This window comes from Atta cephalotes (genome assembly GCF_000143395.1).
Source record: "Atta cephalotes unplaced genomic scaffold scaffold00007, whole genome shotgun sequence".
Lineage (NCBI taxonomy): Eukaryota > Metazoa > Arthropoda > Insecta > Hymenoptera > Formicidae > Atta > Atta cephalotes.
Window position 1 is genome coordinate 5,336,254 of NW_012130071.1, and position 13,684 is coordinate 5,349,937.

Here is a 13,684-nt window from a genome sequence, read left to right on the forward strand (position 1 = left end):
TATATATATTNTTGTGTGTGTGTGTGTGTGTGTGTGTGTGTGTGTGTGTGTGTGTGTGTGTGTGTGTGTGTGTGTGTGTGTTTATGCAGATTAGTGCAATAATCACACAAATCAATTTGTCACATATTTACAGGTTACTTGTTAAAGGTATTGATAGAATAGTTGAATTAACAAAATCCTTTCTTTCAGTGAATACAGGATTTTTTTCTATTTAATTATAGATGGATTCATGGAAGTTTCTGTATTTTATTTTCGAATTTTTATGTCACTTTGTGAATGTCAACGAAGAAAGATCGTTTCGAAATGGCGGAGACAGTTCGATGCTTGTCGGCGTAGAAATCGGAAATGCGTTCGCGTGGTCCCTAAAAATTTCTCCATCGCCCCGAGGCGTCAGTCAACGTGCTCGACCGCAAAACAATAAACGCGCTCGTCCTTCCCGGTAATCTCACATCGATAATTTCGCATAAGCGCGTGGGAGAATCTGCCGGCGCGGTTGGAGCGCTTAGGGCCAGGATTCACGATCGTCGCTCGTCGGAAGAGGGAGAGATGCGCGAAAAAGAGAATTGTAATTTTCTCGAACGGTCGTCCATACGCCCCGCGGCGAACAGTTTGAAACGATCCACCAGCACCCAATCTTTTCCTGTACCTATTCCCTTTGGGTCTCCGTATTTACCGAGATACATGGTAACACCGAGCGTGGTTCCATTGATGCGCAAAATCTCGTACTCCGTGAGTAATTCGGTAGAATCTGACTTGTAGATAGGAGATATATACAAGACAAGTAGCACAACTAACACTGGTATGTATAATTCTTATCCTGTCACGAAGCGAGAAGCGTATAATTAATCAAATCAGTTACAAAATCGTACAACTTATATAATTAGTTGTAATTAGGGTATCATGATGTGATGTCATTGACAAACAATAAAACAAGTACAATAAAAGACAGATACACTGAATAAAATACTAAATTTTAACGTTTGCTTAATACTATTCAAAGAAATTAAGATTTAGTAAGTTTTTTTCAGTGTAAGAGGATATATATTTTAATTTTGAACTAAAATAAATTCAACATGTTTTAAGAAAAATTTATAACAGAAATAATATTCGCAAATGTGCGGTGAGAATGTAAAAATTAATGAAACAGTGGCACTCTCTCTCTCTCTCTCTCTCTAACAAACGGTAGAAATCGCAAAATCTGAAAATGGTGCAAGCAAGTTGCTACATCGTATTCCATGAAACCTATGTATATTCGACTTGCGCCGGAGAAATTTTTATAAACTAAATATTTTTCATCTCACCATTTATAAATCTTCTACTCTACATGTCGAAATAATCGAGGTACATCGGTGTACAATGCAGCCGGATACGGCTAAGCGGTGTCTACAATATTGCGAAGTACTATTTTAAACAATATGTGTTCACACGTAACAATACAGCCTGTGTATATCGAGCGAAACACGTAAAACAAGTAACGCAACTAACGCCAGTACATACAGTTCTTATTCTGTTATACGTGCCGAAAAACTCGCAACACGTTCGTGCACAATACAACCGGCCGTGCATGAGAACTGTGCAAAATAGTCGCGTGGCGTGGAAGGCGCCGCTTTGAGACAGAGCGAAATGGGCTCGTATATCACAAAAGCAACTTGCAACCTTGTTACGTAAGTCGCACGCGGCGTCGGAAAATATGGTAATGAATTTCTCGTATATATTTGCGTTTAACTGCTCTTACTCCGTTGTTTAAACCATTAACCTGACATATGCATCAAGTAGCTAAGTTCCTCGAATTTTCCCCTTTTATACTTCTTACTATTCATCCCAGATACAGATACACACTCTTTGTATTTATTACTTTTAAAAGAAAGATGAAATGTAATATATTTTCGAAACAATGAAATTATGATCCGATAGAATAAATATTTATAGCACAAATATATTTTTCGAATAATCTGTTTGATGTTTTACTCTTTGACTGTATCTGATAATAATCATATATAAAATATCATTTATATTTTATACATTTGAATAACACATTTTGTAATAATATTTTAATAGTAATATTTTTATTTTGTGTTGTGTTTACTGTTAATTTAAAATTTTACAGTGATTTTACAGTGATTTTGTTATTAAAACTTAGTTATTATAGAAAATAATTATAGAAAATTTATAATGGAATTCTAATTTTTGAAATGGAAATGATCATTTGAAGCTAAAAATATAAGTGCATATAATATCTACGTATTTCTCCAACTTTGCTTATACTTTTTATATTTTACTATATAGTAACCCAGGTACATTTTGTTGTCATTTTGTTGTCATTTTGACATCCTTTTGACGTCAGCTTGCTATTAGGGAATGCATCCTTATTTCAATTTCAATTTATTCTCTGACACTGAAAATTGACAAACATTATTTTTAAAAAATGTCATCTCTACATTTACATTAAAAAACAGGATTTTAAGGCTGAAGAACAAACTGCTTTAGTACAACTGTTTCAAATGTTTCCTTGCAACGAATTAATCAATTATTATAAATGTAATGTTAATTATTTGATATCGATCAATTTATCATTGAATAATTGTTGATAAAGGACCTATGTGTTCCGAAACGTTTATTAATTCTATTTGCTTATTTCCTATAATAAAGTGAAATATTGTTAACTTTGTTCTGCTCGATTATAGACCGTTTCCTTTGTGTATTTGCTTTGCAAAAAAAACAAACAATTTGAATATTATACTTTACAGTTTAATTGTTTCAAAATGTATGCATTTCTAGTATATATACAGTTGCATATATATCAGAATCAAATTTTCCTCCTATATAAAGTGATACATTGATACATTTCCGTGACATCGATGCTGATACGAAGTATCAATGGTCCCAATGTAGCGGCTCTATCCGTTAGTTTCTCATGGAATTATACTTGCTTAACGAAGTACCATTCGAATTGCTGTGCAGGTTCGTTTACCCATGGGGCAAGACACGCTGCTCTGGTGCCGTGTCCTGAGGATGCCGAGCATTAATCAGAAACACCACGTCGTGAAGGTGAGTTCCTCCAGGTATATAACCCGTTTACGGTAGCTCGCGCGCGCCCGCTGCTCTCCGACTTGATTAAAGCGAAGGTGGATGCTCTTGTACTGCCGAAGAAACTGCACGTCGAGTTTACCGACTCGCCCCTCCTATCTCCCTCCCGTCTCACCCTCTTCTTCCTATACGGGAGTTATCTTCTGCCTCGCGTGTTTTCGCGTCTGAAGATGCAACATCTTCAGGTAGCCGTCCGATAAATATGCCGCGCAAAATGATAATCTAGAAGTTACAATATATATTTTGTACCAAGTGTTTAATCATAGTCAACGATTTCTTTTAGAAATATTCTGATGTACTACTACTAGAAAGTACTATTAAAAACAATTGTTTTAATTCACAATCTCGCATCTCTTTTGATAGTCTCTTAAATAATAATCTTGATATTATATAAAATTTTAAAATATTAAATTATTTTATATTTTTGTCTTTTTAATGCATTTAGATTTTTCTTATATCCTAATCAAGAATACATTTTGATTGTTCCAAGAATTTTTATTATTCTTATAATTATATACATGCATTTAAAATATATGCAATTACTTTTTATGGCAAACAAAAAAGAAATGCTAAAATATGCTCGCGTGCTTATTGTTCGCTTGATTAGAAAAAGATTTTCGATTTGCGTGCCGAATGCAAGTCGATCGATCAATTCGGCTGTAAAACTTCATCATAAATGAACGAATGGGCGGATCTGTATGATGGCAGGATCAATGCGGTAGGCGAGATCATTTCGCCGTTCCGGCCGCCGGTTTTCACTACCAACGATGACAGATCGATGCACGAGATGTCATCGATAAATGCGACAGTGACAAAGCATGCGGTCATAAACCTTGTATTACTGCCGAGTATCGATTCACGTTAGTATAAAGTTTCATTTTGATACAGAGAGATGCGCATTCTCCAAATCGCGTGCTAAAAATCGAAGTTGGACTAGTAGTAAAGAGCAAGTCAGGTAAAAGTTTGCATATCTACGCTTTCGCGAATTCAACGCGATATTTTATTGTCAACAGAATCTGTTACGTTAATGTTATCCAATCTATTGTTATATGTATTGTATATTTACGCAATCAAAACTACAGCGAATGGATCCTGTTTATTACCGACTACTACTTTATTATACTTTTATATCAGATATTAATTCAAAGTTGTTAATTTTTATTGTGTCTAAAATGAATCACAAAATCTCAAATATTGTAATACCTTATACGTTAATAGACATTGTACAAATATATAGAATATAGATCGATGGATATGTAAAGGAATGAAAATTCACTTCTGCCTATATTCAGGAGAAATTGGTTTTAAACCGAAGAATTACATAATTAAAAAAGATACCGTAATATTTGAAGTTTTTGATATAAAAGATTGAGTAAATGTTATTTTTTATGCTATAAATTCTAGAATTTATGTATTCACCTATTTTTATTACTTTCTATTCGGTGAATTTTATGTTAGCGAATAATTTGAACAAGATATTTCCTCAAATAATTCACGTTTAACGCTTCTCGAGTTATATTCTTCCTCTCTCGCAAAGCATATGATAACTCAATAAAATCTCACCTTAGTTATATATTCTATTCTAATTTTATTCAGTTATTATTTAACGTCGATACAACGATATAACGTCCTACGTAAATAGTTATAGTATAACGTAAATAGTTAAACTGGAAAACTAGAATAAGTAAATGATACATGATCATCATCATGTTAGCTAATTTACAAAATTTTTTCTATCTATATTTTACTTTTATATTTTTATACAAACGAAGAAAAATATATTCGTTAAAGACGGATCTTGGTGCCTAATAAAGGTTATGTGAATTTCACAATTTTTTGCAAATTTAAATATATGAAAAGTGATTTCAATGTAAGTGTGTGATTAGTTTTCCATGTAAAAATAACATATAATTTGCATAATTTGCATTCAAATATTGATTAAACGTGCAATATAGTTTTTATTTTTATACGGAAAATAACACACATATTGAAGTTAATTTTACACATTTGGATTTGCAGTGAATTTAAGCAAACTACACGGAAAAAAAATGTTTCTGACCACAGCTAATTCTGATTAATTAAAATTGCATTAGTTACTATAGCTATGAAATTTGCTAATATATACAAAGAATTGCTGTTGTAGCTAATATAAAGACGTGATAGCAAAATATGCTTGTCTGTTACAATTAATTTATTTAGCAACATAAAGTTAATCGTCATAGTGATGTATTCGTGTAAAAGAAAATTGTCTCTATCACAGCTAAAAGTTTGCTGAAACTGTACTTGCTACTAAACTGTCTGCTACACAGAAAATGTTTGGTGCAATGATCGACGTAATAGCAAAATACTTGTCTGTTACAATGATAATATTTAGATTTCACAACTAATGAAAATTAGACTTCGCATGACGTTAGGTGTCTATATAATGCTATACTGAATTTAGCTGCCATCTAATTTTTCTAATTTTTAGCTGTGGCAGCTGATCTTTTTTTCCCGTACGATTACTTCCTCTCTTGAAATACGTTTTTACTTAATATTATCGGAATATTCTATTTTATTTGCTACTGTATTCTTATTTCTATTTTTTATTACTCAGTCTTGTTTCTTCCATTTTCGTTTCTATCGTATTTCGTCTGTTGCTGATGTTTATATCCGCACCGGTATTTCCGAATAGGGTGTTGGCTCGGCTGGCTAATATAGTTCACTCTATCTAGCGTCGGTCGACCGACACCTGAATCTCGAACTCGATCAGACGTGACCCAACTACGCGATGAGATTGCTCTGTGTTCCTATCACAGGTACAGCGACAGGAGAGTGGAAGGAAGAGAGGAAAAACGATTAGTGTTTCGATTGCGATAACTTAAGCGCTTAAAACGCGGACACCCGTCTCCCCTTTCGGAGTTTATGGAACTTTTATTGACGGAGCACCAAGGTATTCTAAAGGTAACAGTCGTTAACCGTGGTATTAGTGGGCACCTTAATTTGTTACTCCTATTGAGAGATAAACGAAACAACTCGTTTTCCCGACGCGAGAAAAACCGTATCGAGTTGCGTCGGAGATTGCTCTTTGCCAATTTTGTACTCAAACAGTTTTCCCCAAACTGTTAGAATCGACGCTTATTAAAGTGCGAAGTGCCTTCCTTTTTCTGTTACTGCTGATATTCCATTATCCATTCAATTCGATGAATCAATTCAATTCATTGACGTTCGTTTTTGTTTTAAATCGAAACGGCAAGTACACGTCGTTAATCATTAATCGGATTAATTGCCCGTAAAATGATGCGACACGAAAACTTTGAAAGAAATAAAGAATCTTGTAATTTTTCCATTAACGAGATTAAGTTATACGAATAAACGAGACAATCTTTACTTGAAGCTCGCGGCTTCTTCAATCAATTCAGCATCGATTCTACTGTGATAAAAGTGTCAAGATATATAATCAAGGTTGTTCTTGAGTTATGAACACGTTACGTACACGACCGAAATGCGCTCGACATTAATCCTCGTTACGAGCTTGTACGCCTGTTGTATATTTCAGTACGAACCAGTTATTCAACCGGGAAGCCACGAATACCTTCACCACATGACCCTGTACGAGTGCCGCGGAGATCAAGCCGAATTGGAATCCGCGGCCGAAACTACCGGGGGTGTCTGTTATGTTCCTGATAAACCCACATTCCAGTGCAATACGATCGCAGCCACTTGGAGTCTCGGTTCTGAGGTATGTCAAAAACTTCTCTTACGTTTATATACCGAAGACCTCGACGTGAGGCACCTCGACTGAGGTGTTTCCATGCTCTGACAAGTTTTCAGTAGTCACAGAAACTATCTGCTGCACAAAATTTCAGAGATACACAAAATACAAATTTTGAAAATCATTTATTTTCACTGAACATTACGCGTTTTCGCATTTTGTAACGATCATTAATTAAAATTCTTTAGTCATTTTGCCAATAATGGAATTATCCAGTTGTTTTATCGAAATCTTTGATTCGGTGTCAGAGAATAAAATGGTTTAATAAATTATTTAATTGAGAATATGGAAAGAATGGTTCCGTTGAAGTATTTAAAAATTTATTTCCGAAAATAATTTTATTTGACCCATTAAAATAATTATGTGGCTCCAACTAATTGCTAAAACGTTACTTTTTGCAAGTTACTTGTTGTCATCAATACTTAATCGTTTTATATAATTATTTTGATAATTCAACAAAATTATTTTCAGATTTATAAGTAGTTAAATTTTTAAATACTAGAGCAAAAAACTGTTCTTTCCGTATATAAGGTATTTCTTTTAAAAAATGGACAAAAAATATATAAGCGGAATATATTAATTAAATTTATTGTATCTTATTTGTTTCTCTATAACTTTGATCATCGGAAGTGTCCATTGACCCTTCACTACGTAAACTTAACTTTTCGTGAAGTATTGCGCGTGATCGTGCAAAGCACGTTCGGAGTTTCGTGATAATTCCGAGTGTGGTGTAATGTATACCAATGTGAGAACATGAATACCGCAAACTTGTTTCTTCGTGGTTATTGGTAATATGAACGTCCTGTGAAATTGCAACCAATCGTAAAACGCGTTGTCTTGTATATAGTTCCCAATAAATAATGAAATAACATTGATAATAACATCAATTGATATAACACGCGATATTATGTAATATTAAATAGTACAATAAACGTTTTTACTTTTATTTTAATTTTTGAAACAATATGTATATCAATATTACTGTTATATTCAAATATTTATTCAGATTACTTTCAAAAATAGTGACGATAATACATTTCGCCAATCTACATTTATTTAGTAATATTATTAAATGATTATTTTAATCTCAGACAAAAAATAATAAATAAAATTTCCACTGCGGACAATTTGATTAACTACAAACGATAGTAAAATAAGAATGACCTCACATACACACGCACATTTGTGTTTGAATACTTAGAATTAAAATAAAAATCTCATTAATAATGCAAACACGTTTGGTGCTAACAGTCGAAATTATTGGGGCTATGTTAATAAATTTAAATTCAAAATGTTCTCAAGATTAGCGATTATATCGCACGACGATTCTCCGAATTGGGCGGATTATTATCTTGCTCATCATCGATACCTAAAAATTAAAATTAATCGAGCATAATTCGTGAGTACCATACACGCCCAATAAGGAAACGAATTCCATGAGCGACAATTTTCATCGGGGGCCCGTTCTGATGGATCGAGGCGTATACCGATTATACCAGACTTGAAACGTCGCTGAGGTAGGGGCGGGATCAGACCGGACCAGATCGGACGAGAACGGGCCCGCGATCAGAACCGGACTGGGATATTCGCTGCCGGTCCTGTTTTTATTTACTGGCAGCTTCTGCATAATCCATCGTTTCCTTTTCTCTCTTTTGCCGCACCAGGGCTTTAATTATCCGCCGGAGGCCGGATACGCGCTCAATCCGTACGCGGGGCCGCGCTACTACATGTTGGAGACCCACTACACGAACCCGCAGCTGGACGCCTTCATCAGCGACAGCAGCGGCCTGCGTCTTCTCTATACCGATCGACTGCGCGGCCATGACGCTGGTATCCTCAGTGTTGGCATCGATCCGAACTGGCGGCACATAATACCGCCCGGCCAGCCTGAGGTGGTCTCTGAGGGCCACTGCATCGCCGATTGCACCGGTCAGACGATACCGAACAGCGGCATTAACATGTTCGCCGTGATCATGCACACCCACCAGCTCGGCAGAAAGGTCCGCCTGCGGCAGATCCGCGCCAGCGAAGAGCTGCCACCGATCGCCGCCGACACCAACTACGATCCCAATTATCAAGAGTATCGGAGGCTTCAGAGACCAGTCAAGGTGTACCCGGTAAGTACAGTCTTAACACACAACGTATGATGTACGATGTATTATATTGCTTATATATTATTGAAAGATAGCATTTCCCAATGGAATGGCGAACTTTCTCTATTAATGAATAATAATTATATTTGAGAAGAAGACATCGAACATTGCGGGCTTAAGTTATAGATTTTATTTTAATCGTTATATCAAAATCCAATTTATTGGCTAATTTATTGAACTTATTTCTACCCTGCATAACTAATGCAATTATAAAATATTCCCGATTCCCGGAAGAGGATCGCGAACAGACTCGGGGAAAAGTATCTCGAACTCGAATCTATCCGCCAAGATTTTTTCTTTGAAAATAATCCAAGATTATTTTTAAGCACTTCGCGAGCAACTTACATCTTCTACAGCGATTCTTTAATATATTCTTATTTTTCTGTTTCCGCTGCGTTGCACGCCTTTCGTTTACTTGCCGCGAACATACTTCTAGCTGTATTATAACTCATAGCACGTATCAGAAAGTTTATGAGCTTGTTATAAAGTTTATTAACGTGCAATAAGTATAGCTTTGATCACGTAAAGTGCCGACATGCTACAGATGCAGGGCATGAACCTGAATTTAATTGTTTGAATGAGCTTGAACGGGGTGGACTTAAACGCGATTACGTGTTAACATTAAGTAAAAATAATTATGACAGAATTGAATTGAAAAGTAAAATCATTGAAAATCATTACAGTAAAGTATCGATGTATGCATTGCGATTTTGCTATATCAATCCAAAAATTTCGATTTAAACTTATACATATTACTGCTATTTTTTTATTGTTTTATTACGATAAGTTGATGATATATCGAAAGGTTTTAAAAATTTTAATATTCTCTGTTCAGCCTAATATTATTCAGATGATTATTTTATGTTATAGGGAGATCATTTAGTCACCGAGTGCACGTACTCGTCTGAATCTCGTACGGCCATTACGCTCGGCGGCCTGGGAACGAGAGAAGAAACTTGCCTGGTGTCCGTTCTCTATTATCCTCGTATTGAATTATCTCTTTGTTATTCATTGCCCTCGCTACCGACGGTGCTGCACAGCTTGGGAATCCAGAAATTAATACAGTAAGTGACATTTCCATAAATTTATAGCCGTTTATATCAACAAAAAATCGTATGATAAGATTATATAAACAATTGAGAAGATGAAAAATGCTAGACATATTTTATATATTTTTAAATCTTTCGAAAGACATTTTTAATAGTATTTGAATTAATTGATTAATTGTAACGAGTCTAAAATTTATCTCAGACATAAATTGTTTTATGACGATTTCTGTAACGTAATTTTAATTGACTATTTGTCTTTTACTTTATCGTTATAATTTCAATTGATAAATCATTTACGCGAATGAGAGGAAAGTTGATGGTGCAGTTATACGTTGTTATCAGTTTATATAATTCCATGCAAACGATGATCATTCGACATTTTGCTCTTTGATCATTCTAAATTGGCTATTAGGGACAGAGCTCGTACATTACAAAAGTGTTAGCCATTATTGACTTAAAAAGTGATATTAGATATTACCTCGCATCAGACGTGCTGGCCATTGCTAAGATACGCAATATTCAATTCTTATTGTAAATTACTCTTGATAAAATTTCCAAAGTTTTTTTATCGTTTCTTAATTGTTTTGATGTTTAGTAATTAAAGATATTTAATAATATATATATATAATATATAAACAGTTGCGATATTCATTTATAAATGAAAAATTTGTAATGACTAAATTGAAATATAGGAAAAAAGAAGTGTATGAAAGGAAACATTTATGTGTGTGTGTGTGAATTATAATCGCATACTTTTACCTAACTGTTCATTTCACCGCCATGTTTTAATACCGAGTTCCTAATGAGGTGAACCAGGAAGTGAGAGCCTTCTTGGTCCACCTACTCATATAAATCATACATAATATATACCACACATATATTATCATGTAATACAATCAGATTACGTAATATAATATTCATAGACAGTACGCATACGTGTGTAGATAAATCAAATAAAGACGGCTCCTTCGAACTACTTTATCACATCTTTACATCACATATAAAATAATCGAAGTAAACAGTCCAATTATAAAAACCTGTGTGCGAGAGAAACACGCGACTTTACGAGACTTCATTTTTGGTATAGGGCTTCCAGTCCGGTGATGATCCAGGAGCCGCCGAACTTAAAGGGCATGACGCTCGAGGAACGACTAGTCAGCTACGACTGGGAATCGAATTTTCAAAGTTTCCAAGAAGCCACTCGAAGCGGCACGTTTAAGCCGTTATGTGGTAGCAGTAAAGGCGCTTTGCCCGGTACAGAAAATCTCGAGGTGCACTACCCACGCATCCTCAGGCCCTATGAGGAAGCGAGCGTGCCCTGCGCGAAGAAGCCACTGCGGAACAAACTATCGATGTTGCTGAGCGAGGACGGCGATATTGGTGCGCCCGTAGATCCTGACAGCGACGAGTCGAACGCAGTTGAGCGGGGTCAATTGGTTCGTAGCAAGGTATCCCGCAGCAGCGACGCGGGTCCCACAGCTGGTAGTTCCTGCGGCCGTACAGTATCGGCGGCTGTGATCCTGGCCGCCGTCACTGTCGTCGCCGGCGCTGCGTTCAGGTGAACGTCGCCGGACGAGCGGTCGTTCGAGTTCACTCGGATCCAGGATCGCCTTGGTGGTCATCCATCGCGATCGAATAGCAGACCGAGCAACAGCAACAGTAGCAACTGGCGCGTGCGTATGTTCGCGTAAGTATATGCCAATCTCAGCGACGCGATACTTAGGCTTAGATAAATGTTATTGTTCTCCAACCGAGCGCATCCGGGAGCGCATTCGACTCTCGAGTGATTCGATCAGTGAGCTCTTTTTTTTCAAAGTGGAGCGACCTTTTCGATATGACTAGCGGCTGGTGCAATCTTCGTCGTGTACTATATCGTGTTTCATACTGGATAAATAACAAAAGTTACAGTCATTCGGCCTTCGTTACTCCGATACTAAATAGTGAAATGTTTAAAGTGAGATAATCGAAGAGAGAAATCGCTATCTTGATATATTTAATTTAGGAATACTAAATACTCGAAAAATTTTTGCCAGAATTTAATTTAGCTTAACAGTTTATATTTGCATTTCATTGAAATTTATATTTAAAAGTTGAATTTATTTAATTTTTAAAATAAGCAGCTCATAAAGACTTAAGTAACATATACACGCGCGTATCGCGAAGAATTCGCCAGCCTTTAGTCGAGAATGTCGAATTTCTGCGAGAGGAAAAGGACAATTGCAATCACCATTCGATTCGGTGTAGATGAAACCTATATACATATATATATCATAGAAAACGTAGAAGAAATTACCGAATCCACGTTATCTCGACTTATAGGTGTTGAAATAAAATTATAGTAATTTTACGGAGGCATGTCATGAAAATCCACGTACGGTGTTCGATTTTATTAAGAATTTATTAACTCTCTCTCTTTCTTAATACATGTTACATGGCTGTATTAAATTAAGAAATACCAAAAATACCAAAAATAAGAATAAAAATATAAATCTAATAAAATAATTAAAAGTATATATATACATATATATTTTATTATTTTTGAATTAAATTTAATTAACTTTTTATCTTACAAAGAAATAATTCTTTTTAAGAATCAATCTTGAAAAAGCTCCGTTTCACATTTACCTTAAGGCAAATAATTCTATGAAAGTTATTTTCAGAAGAACCTCTTTATATAAAAATGTATTAGAGGTATGGAATATTATTGTGTACTTATTTAGAATGTTCTTCAAGTTTCAATTGTAGACATTTTTTTTATGTCGTTTAAAGTTTTTTTTTTCGTCGAGTCTTCAATTTTTAAATTCTGTTCTCGATAACTTTTGAAAATACACACGATTTTAAAACTCAAAATGACGATAATCAAATATTCATCTTGGCATTTAAAAATCGTTCAGAAAAGAGAGAGTTAATGACACTGACTGGCCGGAAGCCGGATGTGGATGTGCGGCATATTAATTTTCGCCTGCGGTAAAACCGAGCATGAGAGATCGGATCTATCGTGTTCTCGTTTCACGATCGGCTTTTCTCTTTCGCGACTTCCGTTCGCGCGTACCATTGTTATATAATAGAGAATTTTTTTGCAGTACTCTTCGAAACACGGTAAAAGCGGAAGTCCCACGCTCGAAATATCTATAAATTGTCGAGACAGTTTTCACTTGAAATTTATATTATTATTTATATTCGGGACATTTGCATTTACCATATTCGAAGTACGCTGTTGCAGAAAAATCTATAATGTCCCGCGTGTTCGCATAGAACGACCGTAGCAGGATATTTCTCGGATACGAATACATCAGCTCTGTCGTACTTTAACTGCAGCACATTAGAAATCAATAATGCAAGTTGTGATGGAAATGAATAACACGAGAACTTCCTTGTTCTTTATATACTACACATTCAATGCCTCGATATATCGACATTCACAGTAATAATCAAAACTTTAAAAAAATTATATGTATTATAAGAAGGGACCTATAAATAATTCTGTTCTGTGCAAAATTATTTTTAAAATCTTGATAAAATGTAAAGAATAAATGAATTAAAACGTATTGAATTATGGACTGCGATCATAATTAACAAATAAGATATTATGAAAAATTATAGTAATATATAAGATCAAGTAATATTTTATTTTTAATAAC

The 13,684-nt window shown here is 35.1% G+C and overlaps 1 protein-coding gene across 1 annotated transcript in view; it reads left to right on the forward strand.

Annotated features, from left to right (window-relative positions):
* The window catches only part of LOC105626948 (MOXD1 homolog 2), a 111,293-nt gene extending 99,688 nt beyond the window's left edge, over nt 1-11,605 (forward strand). Inside the window, exons 4-8 of the mRNA XM_012208239.1 lie at nt 2,962-3,048; nt 6,626-6,808; nt 8,506-8,958; nt 9,865-10,058; nt 11,131-11,605. Of these exons, the coding sequence (XP_012063629.1) occupies nt 2,962-3,048; nt 6,626-6,808; nt 8,506-8,958; nt 9,865-10,058; nt 11,131-11,605 (1,392 nt within the window). The remainder of the gene's footprint in view (nt 1-2,961; nt 3,049-6,625; nt 6,809-8,505; nt 8,959-9,864; nt 10,059-11,130) is intronic.
* Nucleotides 11,606-13,684: the final 2,079 nt, after the last annotated feature.